Below are 17,106 nucleotides of genomic sequence, written 5' to 3' on the forward strand. Positions count from 1 at the left end.
CATGAGAATCCGCCTGAAGCCCAGAGCCAAATGTAACTCCTGGTATGACTCAGATCTCGTCATCCTTAAATGCAAGTGCAGGGTGGCAGAGAGGAAATGGCTTGCTTCATGTTCATCCTCTGACAAACTGGCCTGCCGCCTCCTCCAAAGGCAATACCGGCTCTCCGTTCTCACTAAGAAGAGAGCCCTTATCCAAGCCCGCATCTCTGCGGCATCTAACAATTCGGCCGAACTCTTTAAAATCTGCAAGGAGCTGGCCAACCCTGCTGTAGTCTCCACCTCTCCTGTCCCCTCCCAGGCCCTCTGCACGGTACTGGCCTCTCACTTCATTTCAAAAACTCAAGACATCCTGTCATCACTCTCCTCCTATCACCTCCCCTCCCCTATTCCCTGCTCTCCCTCTGGCCTTTCGTCAGCCACCCCTCCTCCCTCCTTCTCTACCTTTCCCCTTTTTTCTGCTGACGAGGTTTCGAGACAAGTCCGATCTATGAAAGTCTCGTCAAAACAGGTCCACCCCTGTTCCTCCAAAACTATCAAGGACCACATCGACTCCCTGGCGCCTGCCTTGGCTGACTTCTGCAATCACTCCTTCGCCTCTGGAGTCTTCCCATCCCCCCCTCAAGCACTCCCTTGTGCACTCCCTTCTTAAGAAACCCTCCTCTGACCCCTCCTGCCCAGCTAACTATCGCCCAATCTCTATCACTCCCTTCCTGGGCAAGCTCCTGGAGAAACTGGCCATCTCCCAGCTTAATCTCCATGCTGAATCTGTTGGTAGTCTTCATGACCATCAGTCTGGCTTCAGAGCTGCCGTAAGCACGGAAACTGCTCTCCTGAACATCCGCGAGGACCTGCTCTCAAACCTTGACTCTAACACCCCTTGTGTTCTCATCTTGCTCGACCTCTCTTCTGCCTTTGACACTGTTAACCACACCATCCTGCTCAACCGTCTCCGTGATAACCTGGGTATCACTGGTCAAGCTCTGACGTGGCTGTCCTCCTTCCTCTCCAATCGACCCTCCCAGGTCCAACTGGGTTCCTTCCTCTCTGACATCTTTTTCTCTACCTGTGGTGTACCCCAGGGATCTAACCTCTCCCCCTGGCTGTTCAACCAGTATCTGGCACTTCTTGCTCACCGCATCGCCGCTCTCTGCCCCAACTTTCAGTGCTACGCGGATGATACCCAGCTCATTTTCAGGCTACCCTCGGCCTTCTCTTGCACTTCCCTCATCTCTGACTGTCTTTCTGATATCCAGGAATGGTGTGCCGCCAACGACCTCTGCCTTAATGCCAGTAAGACTGAGATTCTACTTATCGGCACACCCACTCCCTCCTTCCCTGCAGCTCTCTGGCCGGCCTCTCTTGGCCCTCACCCTGCTCCTACCTGCACGGCAAAAAACCTTGGGGTCATCTTCGACTCCACACTCTCCTTACATCTCTGACGTCTCTAAGAAGTCACACTACCAGCTACACCTCCTCAGAGGTATCCTTCTTTTTCTCTCCTTCCCCCAGAAGCTCACTGTCTCCAGAGCTCTGGTTCTCTCTAGGCTGGACTACTGTAACAGCCTCTATCTAAATCTTCCTGCCTCTACTCTCCTCTCTTTGCAACTCATCCAGAACAGGACTGCGAGACTTGTCCTTGGCCTCAAGCCCAGGGACCGTATCTCTCCAGGACTGAAATCACTACACTGGCTCCCATTGGCTGCAAGGATTAAGTTCAAAACCCTCTGCATTGTCCACAAGGCCTTCTGGGGCCTTGGGCCAAAATACCTGCAACTCTCTCTTCCTAAATATCTTCCTTCTAGAGCCCTTCGCTCATCCACCTCCAACTATCTCAGAGTCAGCCGCTTCTCCAAGCAACGAGCTGGGGGTAGATCTCTCGCCACAGCAGGGGCCTCCCTCTGGAACAGCCTTCCTGCCTCCCTGAAACTTGAGACCCATCTCCGGTTCCAGAAGCACCTCAAAACCTTCCTCTTTGCCTCCGCTTTCTCTCCCTCTCTCCCCTGCTAAAATCACTGAACCTGCACTGAATCTGCAACTGGGCCACTCACTGATCTCATGTCCTGGCCCAACCACTCTTCCTTGCACTGCCTACATGCACTACGGGACTGTCTCTGTATCCTACAGCCCCTTCTCCCGGTACTTACCTTTGCACTTGCCACCAGCTGGCCCTATTATTTATCTTGTATTCTATTAACCATGTACCACACTTTCCTTGCACTTGCCACCAGCTGGCCCTATTATTTATCTTGTATTCTACTAACTATGTACTGCACTTCCCCTCTCTCCTTCCCCTGCACTTTCCCAGTCCCCCTACCCTTGCACTTGCGCGATCTGAATGACACCTGGCCTAGTAGGATTGTTGCCTGTCTCCCTTTGTTCTCCCCCGCCTCGTCGCGCCTTGAAACACTTGTGTATAGGCGCGTTACAAATGCCATATCATATCATATCATCATCCTCATAGGTAAGATGGGGAGGGGAGGGAGTCTGTACACGCTTGCGTGAACCACCAGGGAATGTTTGGGATGGACTCCCTCCCTTCCCTGACACGGCCTGTAAGCAGGCCTTGTCACATCGTCCTCCAGGAAGCAGAATCATCACACGCTCTTGGAATCCTTCGGCAGAATCGCCACCTATACCACAGGTACCAATCACCACTAAAGCCATGTCTCCAGTAGAGTAAGAAGCATTGTTGCAACATATGCATGACTTCTTTGCCAAGGTCCCGGGCGCCCACTGCAGGGCCCACCATGTTTTGTGAAGCCAGCAGAGACACATCTTCGGGCTGCAACCACATACCTGCTGTCTCAGTCCCGGTTCTATCAAAGATCACAGGGTCATCTCAGTGCTGTATGGTTCAGAAGGTTTGACCTCAGCACCTTCCCTTTAATCACCACAGGTCGGCATCTTGTCCCCATTGGAATATGCTCCTCTTTCAAGGGAACAGTTGCTCTCAAAGATGACTGAAATCTTTGATGAGGAAATGAGCGTCATTCCTAATGTCTGGAGCCACTTTACTGTGGTGAGTGTGGTGAATCTGAACAATTCTTCCCTCCTTCCCAGGGGGAAGACACTCCCTTTGAGACTAGGGAGGTGAGCCGGCTAAGCCAGACCCTCCCTAAGGGTCAGGGAAAGCAGGACCTCACAGGTACTGACTCCCATTCCTACAAGGAACTCCCTATGAAGAATAAATACTCTGTCCGCATGTATGGGTGTAAATGAAACTTCTGTTTTGCATCCAACAAATGCTGACATTTCTTTTACATTGTTGATTCAAGGTAATACGGGCATTCCCTTGAACTCAGCATCTGACTAAAAGCAACACGCCCCTTTGAAGTACAGCAGCAAGAATAAAAGGACAAGTAACCTTGAATGGAGGAAGATGAATCATACGCAGAGGCAATGCTCTGACGTACAGATGTGCCAGAGGGGTTGTGCCGCGCTAGTGGCAGAGCCACCGGTAGCATGGAGAGACAAGGTAGACTCCTCTCTTGACCTTGCCCAAACAACCCACACATCCTTGTTGTTCCTGTTCATTTGCATCCTCCTCCTCCCCCTTCCACTGACATTCTCTCTCAGGTGGTTCCCTGGGCACAATTTTGCATTTCCGAGGGACTGGGCTACAGAGATGGGAAACCATAAAGTGTCCTTTAAGGACCCGCCCCTTTTCCAAATGTGGATCCGACAGTGTCTCACGGTGGCGATCCTTTAAAGTAATTGTCAATTTCTAAGTTTTTTTCATGCGTAACAAAAGCACCCTGGTTTGCAGAAGACAGTATCTTTGCTGGCTGTGTGTTCGTCGACTCTTCTTTCGCCCATGGGGCATGGACTCCTTCCCTTGCTGCAAGGACTTCTGTGATGCATAGTAGAGAAAACACTGGCCAGTATAGGGTAAAGTTGCGATGAGGTGATTGTTAGTGGTATTCCTCAATTGTAACCAGGCACATGTAGTGGGCACAGAGAATGAGGCATTACCAAATTGATCAATCTGACTCTGGGACTTGACTGGCTCTCGCTAACAACCTTGCCTCCTACCCTGAGTAGGTCCACATTCCCCTTTGGCAAGCATGTCGTCGGATGTCTATGATCCCACCTAAGAGAATCGATTGGCATACTGAAATGATTCAGACTCCGATTGTGTACAAGGATATACATAGAATGTTATGCACTTATGGCCAATATTTATGCAGTTTCTGAAATGAAATGGTTGGGTTTCTGACCTGTAGACAATTTTCTTTTTTTTTATATTGTTATTTGCACATTGTTGCGATTTAAACAAATGAAATGCATTAGAGAATGGGCACATTCTAATCTGCAGCATATACAGATAGTCAACTTGATTAGGGAGAGAAGTCATTGGCATGGCTGTTTAATGGAGAGAAGGGGGCTGTCACAAATGGAGGTATCACCGAATACTTGGACACCATGGCCCTCATTCCGAGGTTGGTGCTAGTCATGGCGCTATTAGCGCCATGACTAGCACCAATACCGGTACGCCATGACTAGCACCAATACCGGTTCCGCCACCGACGTGGTGGTATGGGGACTTACCGGTCCATTCCGCCCTTTGCCGGACCGGTAAGTCCCCATTTGAAATGCCATTCCCCATTCTCATTTGAGCCCCCATAGGGCTCAATGGGAAGGGGAAGGCGGCAATAACGGTACCGCAAATTGCAGTACCGTTATTGACCCCGGTATCCCTTTGCGGGTCCTGTCCTTAACGCCTGCTAAACCAGGTGTTAAGGAAGGACCGGCAAAGGGATTACTGGCACCGGTGTCATTACTGGTCCCCGGTATCCCTTTGCACCCGGGTCGTAATGACCCCCCATGAATGCATTACAGAAGAGTGTTTCTTATATACGAAGTGGGACTAATGCCTAAAACACAAATCTTCATTAACAGTGCCAAAGGTACAAGGTAAAACTTAAGACGTTTAGTGCAGAAGAGGTACCAGGTACGGACCATGCTCCTAAATTCAAATCCTCAACTTTACAATAGTATGTGGTGTGGGCTGAGATCTCCTATCTCCTACCAGGTTGCATCAAAGTCTCTTAGTTTCTCCATGTCGGTAAGGACCCTGGGGCCCATCCTGCTAATTGGTAGCATATCTCTTCTACCATTCATTGGGCACAGGACCATTAGGCTTTTAACTGTCCTAGCTCTGATCCTCTGGTTGCTTCTCCACTCCGGCCCCAATGGTCTATCCTTCTGTTCTGTCTCCCAAGACCAATTGCAGTTATAGGACGAGTATTGGTAATTTTCATACAGCAAGGTTAATAGCTTTAATTTAATGTTGCATACAGTATTTATATTTATGTGCCATTTGTAAACCGGTATGGTAAACACAAGCAATAAAATAAAATGGACCAGGCCATTTAAAAAAAGGTGCTGGAGGCGATTATATTCAAACCCAGTTCTCATGAATTCTTACTTGGATTCCAGTGGCCTAATCGCCTCACAACCACCTCCATATGCATATAGCTCATAGAAGCGCAGATGAGCTTCAACACTTTCTACCTTGTGCATGGGCAGCCCAATTTCCTTCTAGAACCACAGTGTGGACGGAGTGGGTGGTTAGTTTCTTTTTTGTTTTTAGGCCTATTAATGACATTGGGGGAAAAGAAATAAATCAATCGGAGGGTTCCGTATCGGGGCACAGGTTGCATTGTGTGCCTACTGATAGTTCCAATGGAAATTACAAGTACTGTAGACTGCTTTATTGAATGGTAGCCACAAAATAAAAGTACTGTTTCATTATGTAATACACCTCCCAATTAACCTATCCCTTCCCGCTTCCTCCAAACCCAGAAAAAAAGTTGTCTTTCAAAAATTGATAATGGGCCCATTGCTAAAAAATATTTGGTCTTGTTTCTCCCCTCCCCAAGCAAGAGTGGTTTTTCCATATTCTTCTTAAGCAACCTCTTAATGCATTTCTCACAGACAGGAGTGCAGGTAGTATGGATCACACATTGGGCCTCATTACAACTCAGGCGGTAAGGGGTTTACGGCGCCGTAAACAGCGCCGACCCTTACCGCCTGAGTACGAGGTCCCTTAGCGCCATGGCGGATTTAACACCTGCTTTTAGCAGGTGTTAAAATCCATGGCGCTAAGGGACCATGGAGTTAATTACGCCACCGTAATTTACGGTGGCATAATTAACGCCTTCCCCACTCCCATTATGCCCTATGGGGCAAAAATGGGAATGGGGAAGGGTAAATGGGGATTGGGGACTTACCGCCCCGCCAAACTCGGAATGGGGCGGTAAGTCCGCCAACCACCATGGCGTAAACGTAGTTTACGCCATGGTGGTAAAGTCACGGCCCAGGCGGTAACTTACCGCCTGGGTCGTAATGAGGCCCATTGTATTGTGTCAAGAACATTAAATGTAAAATGAAAGATCAAAAAGATCAGATTGATTTAAACACATACGTACATCTATTGTATTAAACATTTATTTAGAATTGAATAGTTTGTAGAACACATTTAAGGTTGTTCACCAATTGTTTTGTTTACCTTTTGTCTGTTTTGTTTTTACTTTTTAAGATGAAGACTGGTTTGACTATGATGGGGCTACAGTTATGCGGATGGCCTACCAGCATGCTTACTTCAAATCTTCCATTTGCTTCTCCCATACCCTGTCTTGGATCTGAATTAGAGTTGGCAGATGGGAATGGGCATTCCTTTGTGACGGATATTATTGCCTTTAATAAAAGTGAATCACCTTTGTCACAAAATGAAAGTTCAGCATGTACTCCTGCAACAGTCGAAGTAGCAAAAGCAGTGGATTATCCCAGCCCAAAACCCATACCAGAAGGTACGTGTAATGTGATTGTGGTACTACGGAACTGCAACTGTTGTTTGATAATATAGCAGGGTGGAATAATGGATAATGTTTTGCACAAAAATTTCAATTAATCTTCCATGATTTCAGGATTTGAACTTCCTAATATGGGGTGCCTACTAAGCCCCAAGGTTTAGGTGGCGCTTAGCCACTAATTTGTATATTATTTATATGGAATGGATACCCCATCCCTATTTTAACATCTTTGCAAACAAATGGCCCTAACCTAAACTTTTCTTTCGTTATTAGTTTCCATTATTTTGAATGCCCATGTCATTGAATATGAAAACATAGTTGAAAATCAAAATGCATGCTACCAGTGTTGAGTGTTGCTTAATTGGATACAATGATATCCCATTGCAGGGGTTGTTCAATGAACTTATCAAATGTTCTTTCATTTCGAATGGATTGTGTCCTTCAACGTATTCTTCATCTTAGATGTATTCGTCCAGCTTTGGCTGCTTCGGAAATTTTTCTCGGCAGGGGGCACCGTGCGTCGATGTTGTCGAGTCTAGGTCCCTTGGAGGCCTTTGTTGAGGGTGATGTCATTGGGTATACAAGTAGCACGCACAGCGCCCGTTGGCCTCAGTTCTGTTTTTCTGCAGTACGTGTTGCTTCGGAGACTCAGCGTGCCTCGATAGTTCTGTGACGCAGTTATTGTGAAGAGATATTCTAGATGTCCTCATCGTCGACCCCGACTGCCCTACGTTTGGGGTTCAAAAAATGTAGAACCTGCGGTTCCAAAATGTCGATCACGGATCCGCACCGAGAATGTCTGTGGTGCCTCGGTGAAAACCATGAGATGGAGGCCTGTACGAAGTGTCAGGCTATGACGGGCAAGGCCTTGCGAGAGAGGAAGGGAAAGCTACAGGTAGGTCGAAAACCCAACCGAAAAGCCGCAAGCCTCGAGTCGAAAGCCCATGAGGAGAAATCTCCTCGTCGCGAAAGGCAAAAACATAGGTGTAGGTCCCGAAGCGGTTCCCACCATTCTTCATCTTTGATGAAAAAGTCTAAAAAGAGACGCCACCGGTCCCCTTCCACCTCTTCTTCTGACGAATCCCCCAAGAAAATGAAATGCCCCACAAAACATTCTTCTCCTGAAGAATGGGCAGCATTTAGAGTTAAAATGATGGAGGTTTTTGAAAAGGCTAAGCCTTGGTCCGCGCCATCCTCGGAAGCTGGACGAGAGTGTTACCGTTCAGACACTTGCGCGCCCTCGAGCACGGGTGATCGAAGGGTGATCGTGGTTGCGAAAGTCGGGTTTCGCACCAGACGTGCAAAACCTTCTTTTGAACATGCCTTTTGACTGGTCTCACCTTTTCGGCAACAAGGCTGACGAGAGCCTTCAGAGGTTGCAGACCTCAAAAGCGGCTGCCAAATCTTTAGGAGCTGCTATTAGGCAACCTCAGCCTTATCGTGCATCAGGACAATCGTGGAGGGGACGATCCTATCGTTATTACTCCTCATATGGAAGGCTAGCGGAATGGCATTTAGAGTTAAAATGATGGAGGTTTTTGAAAAGGCTAAGCTTTGGTCCGCGCCATCCTCGGAAGCAGGCCGAGAGCGTTACCGTTCCGACACTCGCGCGCCGTCGAGCCCGGGTGATCGAAGGAGGAAAGATCGGGAACCTTCCAGGACCCTGAGTAATAAAGATCGCTCGAGTCGACCGCTCGAGGTCATCTGCGCCGTCCGGAACCCGACGCACCTCAAAGGACGAGCCTTCGAAGAGCATTTCCACGCCCTCGAAGCCAGCTCCATCGACAACTGTTATTTCGTCGACGCCTTTGTCGACGTCGACCCTGATGCCTTTGGTGCCAAAAGTTTCAAAGGCTCCAGTTCAGCTAGAAACTGACAAAATAGCAGCAAAAGAAAAAACTGCAAAGACTACAAAGCCTTCAGCCTCCACTGTAACAGCTCCTCCAGAAAAAATGTTTAAACCTCTGCCCAGGAAAGAATATTTTAAATCCTTGTCTTCAATTTTTGAAGAACAATAAAGCTTTGAGGAGGAGGATGTTTCTTTTGGCCTAGAGTATGGCACCCCTAATTTCCCAGCATGTCTAATTTCTGAGGAAAGCAGAATGGGGGATTTAGTGGAAACTTTGCATAACGCAAGTGGAGTTGACACATCACCTGAGACAAGATTTGGCAGCCCAGAACCAGGGGAACATGCCAGTGCCTCATACAGACAACTGATGACAAAGGTGGTGGATTATTTAGGATGGGCTAGACCACCAACTCAGTTCATCTAGGATGACCTGACTGACATATTGGATCATGGCCCGACCGAAGATCCGATTTTACCCTTCCATGTAGCCTTAAAAAATAGGGTGGCCAAATATTGGGAGACCCCAGACTCAATTCATCCTGTGAATAAGTCCCTCACGTCAAAATACCGCCCTTCCAGTAGCGACCCCGGCTATCTGTCCGAACACCCCACTCCTGAGAGTCTGATGGTCCAGGCAGCCACATCTACATCAAATAAGGTGGCGTACCCTTCCATCCCTCCGGATAGGGACGACAAGCGTGTGGATGGTTGGGCATGCAAGGTATTTTCAACTGGGAGTATGGCATTAAAATCGGCCAACTCCCCATGTGCCTAGGGCAAAATTTTCGTACACTCTGTGGGAGTGCATTGCATTGGCGGCGGAGGACATACCAGAAGGGGAAGAAAGGGAATGATTGCTAGCCATCGTTAGAGATGGAAAGCAGGCAATGCATGAATCCCTTCAGTCTGGAATGGACACTGCAAATAGTGTGAGCAGGTCCATGGCCACTAGCACAGTGACACGCAGATTTGCGTGGTTGCGAAAGTCGGGTTTCGCACCAGACATGCAAAACCGTCTTTTGAACATGCCTTTTGACTGGTCTCACCTTTTCGGCAACAAGGCTGACGAGAGCCTTGAGAGGTTGCAGACCTCAAGCGGTTGCCAAATCTTAAGAAGCTGCTATTAGGCAACCTCAGCCTTATCGTGCATCAGGACAATCTTGGAGGGGACAATCCTATCGTTATTACTCCTCATATGGAAAGGCGAGTGGAATGGCCAGTCAAAGAGACCAGAGAAAAACCACTCGTGGTGGATGAGGTAAATGTGCTAAGCCAGCCCCAGCTGCAGCTTCTTTACCATCAGCAGCCGCAGCAACCGCCACATAACCACTATGAGGACTTGCATCACAAGACACCTGTGGGAGGCAGGGTGTCCCAGCATCTGCAAGAATGGCGAGCCATTACTTCAGATGTTTGGGCTCTAGAAATAATAGGCCACGGTTACTGCCTTCCTTTTCTAATGCAACCTCAAAACAATCCATCGGGGAGACACTCTTTGAAGTTTCCAGACCCGCTCCTACAGCTGAAAGGTGCTATAGAACCAGTACCTTTAGCGGAGACGAACAATGGATGATACTCACCATATTTTTTGATTCCCAAAAAGGATGGCGGACTGAGTCCCATCTTGGACTTAAGAGGCTTCAACAAGATCCTCAGGAAGGACAAGTTCAAGATGGTTACTCTTTCTCAGATCCTTCAGGCCCTTCAACTTCAGGATTGGTTGGTGTCATTGGACCTTCAGGATGCTTATTTAATGTGCCAATCCATCTCAAGCACAGAAAATACCTGAGGTTCGCAGTTGGCGACTCGCACTATCAGTTTGGAATCCTACCATTCGGGTTGACCTCCGCCCCGAGTGTCTTCACCAAGTTGATGATAGTGGTGGCAGCGCACCTCAGGAGAGGGGGGATTCACGTCTACCCCTACCTGGACGATTGGTTGATCAGGGCGTGTTCTGCCGAGCAAGCCCTGAATCATCTGAAAGTCAACTGCCACTTCCTCCACAGACTGGGCTTCTCCCTCAATTTCAAGAAGTCACAAATGACACCTTCCCAACAGCTCCAGTACATAGGGGCTGTATTAAACACATTGTTGGGAAAGAGCTTGCCTCTCAAGTCGAGTGCTCAAGACATTCTTCAGATGGTTTCCAAATTTCAAAATGCATAAAATCTCAAGGCGTACGACTTCTTGAGGTTGCTTGGCCTCATGGCATCCTGCATTTTCCTAGTGCCAGAAGCACGTCTGAGGATGAGATCCCTTCAATGGGCTCTAAAGACTCAATGGTCCCAATTCCCAGGACAAATGACGGATCTCCTTCAGATTCTAAACAAGGTTCGGCAGGATCTTCTGTGGTGGACTTGCACAGAAAACATCCTAAAAGGAGAACATTTTTGGCAACCATGGCCAGAGATTACAGTAGTGACGGATGCCTCACTCATGGGGTGGGGAGCTCATGCCACTGATCTGACAATCAGCGGTCGTTGGTCTCCATCGGAGTCCAAACTACACTTCAACCATTTGGAGCTGAGAGCAATCAGACTAGCGCTGAAGGCTTTTCTGCCATCTGTCAGGGGAAAACATTTCCTGATAATGACGGACAACACAGTGGCCATGCATTACTTAAACAAAAGAGGAGGTGTAGGGTCAGTACCTCTGTGCAGAGAGGCAATGCGGCTCTGGTATTGGCAATTAATGAAGGACACTCCTTATCGGCAGTTCATCTAGCCAGGGAGGAGAATATGAAGGCGGATGCTCTGAGCTGGCAGAGTACTGTGTCCCACGAGTTGGAACTGGCTCAGGAACTCCTTCAAGAGATCTTCGCCCTTTGGGGAACCCCTGAAGTAGACCTGTTTGCGACCGGAATCAACCAAAATTGCAAAAGGGATAGCTCAAGGAACTTTCCCCTGAGAGGAACCCTAGGGGGCGCGTTCCTGGTGGAGTGGAACTTCCCACTGCTATATGCGTTCCCTCCAATCCCCGTCATTTCTCAAGTCATCAGGAGGTTAAGACGGTTCGGAAACCACATGATCCTAATTGCCCCGGATTGAGCCAGGAGACTGTGGTACCCTGACCTTTTAGATATGTCCATCTGCCCTCTGTTACGTCTTCCTCAGAGAGAGGACCTTCTCACATAAAAGGAGGGGCAGGTTCTCCATCCAGAGGTCAGGACTCTCAACCTTCATGCTTGGTATCTGAAAGGCTGAGATACAAGGATTGGGAGCTTCCAGATGACGTCATGGAGGTGTTGCTTTAGGCAAGAAGGCCAGCAACAAAATCTTTGTACCTTTGCAGCTGGAAGAAGTTTTGCAACTGGTGCAGGGAAAAGAATGTTGATCCTTTTCTGTGTTCTATCCCAGAAGTGTTATCCTTCCTCTTATCACTAGCACATAGAGGTCTCAATGTTGGGATCATTAAAGGTTATCTTGCAGTGCTTTCCATTTTCAAGCGCTCTTCGGAAGAATGTTCCTATTTTAAAATTCCTTTGATAATACAATTCTTAAAAGGACTCACTAATGTGTTTCCTCCTTCTTCTTTCCAATTCCCAGTTTGGGACCTTAATCTGATTCTAAAGTTTTTGATGTGTACCCCTTTTGAATTTTTGCACACATGTCCATTAAGATTGCTAACATTGAAAACTGTTTTCTTGGTTGCTTTAACATCTGCACAAAGAGTGAGCGAGTTGCAGGCACTGTCTTTTGGGCCACCCTATACTGTGTTCGACATGGACAGGGATGTATTGAAGGTTAAACCCTCATTCTTAACTAAAGTTGTGTCTGATTTCCATTTGAATCAGAAGATCATTCTGCTTGCGTTCTATCCTCCACCTCATCCCAGCAAGGAGGAGGAAAGATTGCACAGACTGGACCCGAGAAGAGCTCTAAGCTTTTACATTTCTGGGCTCTCCAAGCTTAGAGTGGGCGATCAACTTTTCATTGGCTACACCGGAAGGAAGTTGGGTCAATTGGTGTCAAAACAAACCCTATTACCTTGGATTGTGCTTTGCATTTCAGAATGCTACAGATTGGTGGGCAAAGATCCACGAGAAGGCTTGAGGGGCCATTCAACCAGAGGCATAGCCCCCTGACAGCCCTTCAAAGAGGTGTTCCCATCAAATCTATTTGTAAAGCAGCGACTTAGTCTTCGCTGCACACATTTTCTAAATTCTACAATCTGGATGCTTCCCACTCTAAAGAGCTTACTTTCGGTAAAGCAGTGCTGTATTCAGCTATATTAAATATATATATTTCTGAGGCTTGTGGAATCTGCTTAGATCACATGCTGTGCATAGGCCGATATCTAGTGGAAGCTGCGGAGTATTACAGTTTGAAAATGGGCGTCGACACAGGGCGCGCCAGTAATACTATCCCCAGTGTGACGTCCACTGTACCCATGATCCCTCACACGTCTAGGACCCTCAGATTGCTTTTTTCCATCATATTGGTCAGAAGCATCCCACAGAGTTCTCTGGCCTTAGCCATAATTTTGCGAAATATCTTAATATTTCCCCATTTTCTCCACCTCAACGTCGAGTCACCGAACTTCGACACTCGACGCCGGCCCGGAGAAGAAAACAACCGTCAAGAGCTGCACGGCGAACTTGGGCCTCGGAAGGCCTCTGGCCTGGGCCCGGGCCTTGGAAGGCCTCTGGCCTCAGCCCTGCAAGTAGGGAGAGTGGGGGGGGCGATACATACTCTACACTCTCTCTCTATATATATATAGGTAGATTTTCTTATATATTCCTACACACACTAGCCCGCTGCCACAGGGTGCGTATGGAGGGTACCCCTTTCCAATTTTGCCCCAAGTGCAACCGCAAGTACCCTTGGGTTGACAGAAACGCCACGTGTAACCTCTGCTTGCCGAGGTCCACCCCGAGGCGAACTGCAGAGCGTGTAGTCGGTTTAAACCAAAGACCCTAAAGGACCATTCGATCAAACGTTGGGCCCACCACGCAAGGGGAAAGAGGCCATGGCAGCGGAGGGCACCTTCAGTGATGGCAGCGACGCCGTGCTTTCGGATGACGAGGGCAAGGTGGCATCGAGAGACAGCCAAGCGCACGTCCCCGACCTCGGAAGGTTGTCTGGCAGGGCAGCTATGAGGAAAACCCCCGGCGACACAAGCGCTACCCACAGCACTCCCACTAAACACGCGAAGTCCAACCGAGACTCGACGCGCACGTCGAGTTCTCGGAAAGAGGCACACAGAGAACAGTCCACCGATTCGGTGTCCTCTTTGCATTCTCAATCAAGATCGCCGCATGACACCAGGCAACCATCCACTGTTGCCAAAAGTGCCTCGCTCCCTAAGGTAACGGAGGTTCTATCGTCGGAAGACGAAGCCGACCTCTATCCCCAGGCCGCACTCCAGGAGTCGTCGTCAGCAGATCGCATGACAGCTGCCTCCGAGTCCCGACCTCCACACTCTAGAGATAGGGACACTACCCCCGAATCTCGACGCCAGAGGTCGAAAAGGTCCGATGGAGTGAAAACACCGGGGAAACATTCTTCCACCCACGGGGTGCGGGGAAAACAGCAGAAGAAGCACTCTCAACCTTCTTCTACACCACAGAAACAGACAAGCAAGACAGAGGATATAGACAGAGTTATGTCTAGGATGTCATCCCTGGCAGACTTCTATGCCAAGAATCCTGAGCACTTCCTCTCCTATACCCCTGACGGGGCTACACCCTCAGGGTCTAGGGACCCGGTACCCCCAAGTAAGAAATCACGGGTTGAAGCACCAACACAAAGTCGCCTTCGGACCCCTTCTGTATACAGCCTTACTCTCAATATAATGAGGATCCACTTTTGATTGAGGATCCAGATTTGGGCATGTTGGGAGACCAAACTGGGATGGACTACTATGGGGATGACAAGGAACAAGAGGAGGACAAGGATGGCCCAGAAACCTACAGGGTAGACTCTCCAGTAGGCAAAGAACCTCCAGTTACCGACTCCCCGGTCGACAACCAACCTCTCCTGAATGAGGTGTTGTCCAGAGCGGCAGAACACTTCCGCATAGATACCCAGGGAGCACAGGAAGAGAGGGATTTTGCCGAGGAGCTAGTGGGAGAAAGGAGACCTGTTGCCCAGGCCATTCCTATTCTCAAATCTATACAGAGGAGAATAGACCCCTTCCCTTCTAAATCCCAACCTCACCAGGGCAGTAACCCCAGGATCGAAAAACTATTCAGGGCAGCCCAGTCAGACCCGCTTTACATAAGGGGGCAACTGAAACCGGACTCCTTGGTAGTGACAAACACTCGAAAGAGGGCGGGAATGCCCCTATCATCATCTGAAGCTCCCCCCGACAAGGAGAGCAAAAAGAGCTATGGTTTGGGTAGAAAGGTAGCCTCCACTTCCGCCTACCAGGCAAGGATTGCCAACTCCACCACCCTACTGACGAGTTACAACTGCCACCAGTGGGAACAGGTCGCGGCACTCATCGACTCCGCCCCGGAACCTTTAATAGGCCAATTGGCACAGGTTGCGTCGGAGGGAAGAGCCGTGTCTGGTTGCATCCTTAAAGCAACCTTTGATGCCGCGGATAACGCCGGCAGACTGATAGCAGAGAGCACGGTTACCAAAAGACATGCTTGGTTAAGACAATCTGGGTTCAAACCCGAGACACAAGCATCTTTAATAGACAAACCGGTGGAGCCTGATCTACTGTTTGGCAAGGCGGTAGAGGAAGCGCTAAAAAATGCCAAGGATGAGTACGAGACTCTCAAATCCCTCAGCCAGTTAACCAACAAACCCCCGAATCAAAGCGGGAATGGCAATTTTCGTCGCCCACGCGGCCAAAATTCCCAAAGAGGCTCCAACTATTCCCAGGGGCAGGGTACACCATGGAACAACAACAACCAGCAGTCTACCCAAGGTTATGGCTGGGGTAACAAAAGAGGACGTGGTAAGGGTATAGGCAGCGCCAATAGAGGTGGTGGCACGCCTCCCCCAAAACAGTGATGTTCCGTTCAGAGTCCCTTCTCACGCATCCCCAGTAGGGGGACGCATTTCCAACTTCATCCAAGCTTGGGAAGGGATCACATCAGACAGATGGTGCTGTCCACAGTGTCCGCAGGATACTGCATAGAACTGTTACAGCGTCCCTGAACCCACCCTCCACGACAAAAAGTCCATTCATTAGACCACCAGAAGATCCTCCTCGAGGACATCGCCAATCTTCTAGAAAAGGACGCGATAGAACTCATCCCGGGACTCCAGGTAAACAAGGGTATTTATTCAACTTACTTCCTTGTGCCAAAAAAAAGATTCGACAATGTGCCCAGTATTGGATTTACGGCCTGCAAACAAGTAGGTCAAGCCCCAAAAATTTCGCATGACTACTCTTCAAGAGGTAATCCCCCTCCTAAAAAGGGGGGATTACATGGCAACATTGGACATGAAAGATGCCTATTTTCATATTTCCATGTTCCCAGCGTACAAAAGATACTTGCGCTTCAAGGTGGACAGTCAGCACTACCAGTTCAAGGTACTGCCCTTCGGGATAGCCTCGTGTTAGGCAGAAACCTGTGCAGTTCCCATAGGGACCACTGCAAAAGGCTTAAGACTACAGGTGTTGGCAGTAAACCCAATTGGTAGCAGTCTGTACCACTCAGATTTACCTGGTAGCTGTGGCTGAGCAGCCAGACTTCTCCCAAGAAGAGTTAAACAGTATATAGCGTATACAAGATAGGTACCAAAATACAGTAGCACAAGCAAACACTGACCAGAGCTTGGGTATAAAAGTATATATTTATGTATTTAAAAACACACTTTGTAAAATACACTAACACTAATATGGCAAGCAAGTTCAAACACAGTCACTATTAATATATATACATCCCTGATTACTTATTGAACAAGTCTTAGTTAAAACACCACTTATTTGCAGACAGAGGTGAGCGTTTAACCTAAGATGGCACTCCAATAAGTTAATTAAAAAGGGAGGGAAAAAGTCAGAATTAGGAAAATACACAATACCAACACTTTAAGAGAACCAGCGCAAGTCAGAAAAGGCAAAGTCTACTGAGGAGCAAGAAAGCCATAGGCCAGGCCCACTCTTGGAGAGAGCAAGGCGGAATGTGTCCAAGATCACACAGTTGAATAGTGCTTTAAAGAGTTGCTGCAGATAGTTCAAAAAGGGATGGATCAGTTCAGAAAAAGTTAGTCAGCAGGTCCCATGTCACCCCAGGATAGAAAGTCAAGGATTTACAGGACACCAGGCGGGACACAGTACCTGAAATGGTGAGAGAGCTCCAGCGGGGGCAGTTGTTCCTGGCAGTGGTGCAAGTCGGTGTTTCGTCCAGGGGAAGACAAGGTCTCGACGTGGAGGAAAGCTGGAAGTAGTTGCACTGCCAGGGAAGAAACCAGCCACAGAGTTTCCTGGTTAAAAGGTACTACCCTTTTATTCGCGGTACTGGTGAAGCGTGGCTATCCGGCC

At 48.6% G+C, this 17,106-nt stretch overlaps 1 protein-coding gene across 16 annotated transcripts in view; it reads left to right on the top strand.

Moving 5' to 3' along the window:
- Positions 1-17,106, top strand: part of BAZ2B (bromodomain adjacent to zinc finger domain 2B) — a 2,602,315-nt gene that overhangs the window by 2,111,373 nt on the left and 473,836 nt on the right. For all 16 annotated transcript variants that reach the window (XM_069616356.1, XM_069616365.1, XM_069616369.1 and 13 more), the window contains one exon: positions 6,542-6,812. In XM_069616356.1, coding sequence (XP_069472457.1) covers positions 6,542-6,812 — 271 coding nt within the window. The remainder of the gene's footprint in view (positions 1-6,541; positions 6,813-17,106) is intronic.

The sequence above is a fragment of the Ambystoma mexicanum genome, chromosome 9 (genome assembly GCF_040938575.1).
Source record: "Ambystoma mexicanum isolate Mex_15411 chromosome 9, UKY_AmexF1_1, whole genome shotgun sequence".
Classification (NCBI taxonomy): Eukaryota; Metazoa; Chordata; class Amphibia; order Caudata; family Ambystomatidae; genus Ambystoma; species Ambystoma mexicanum.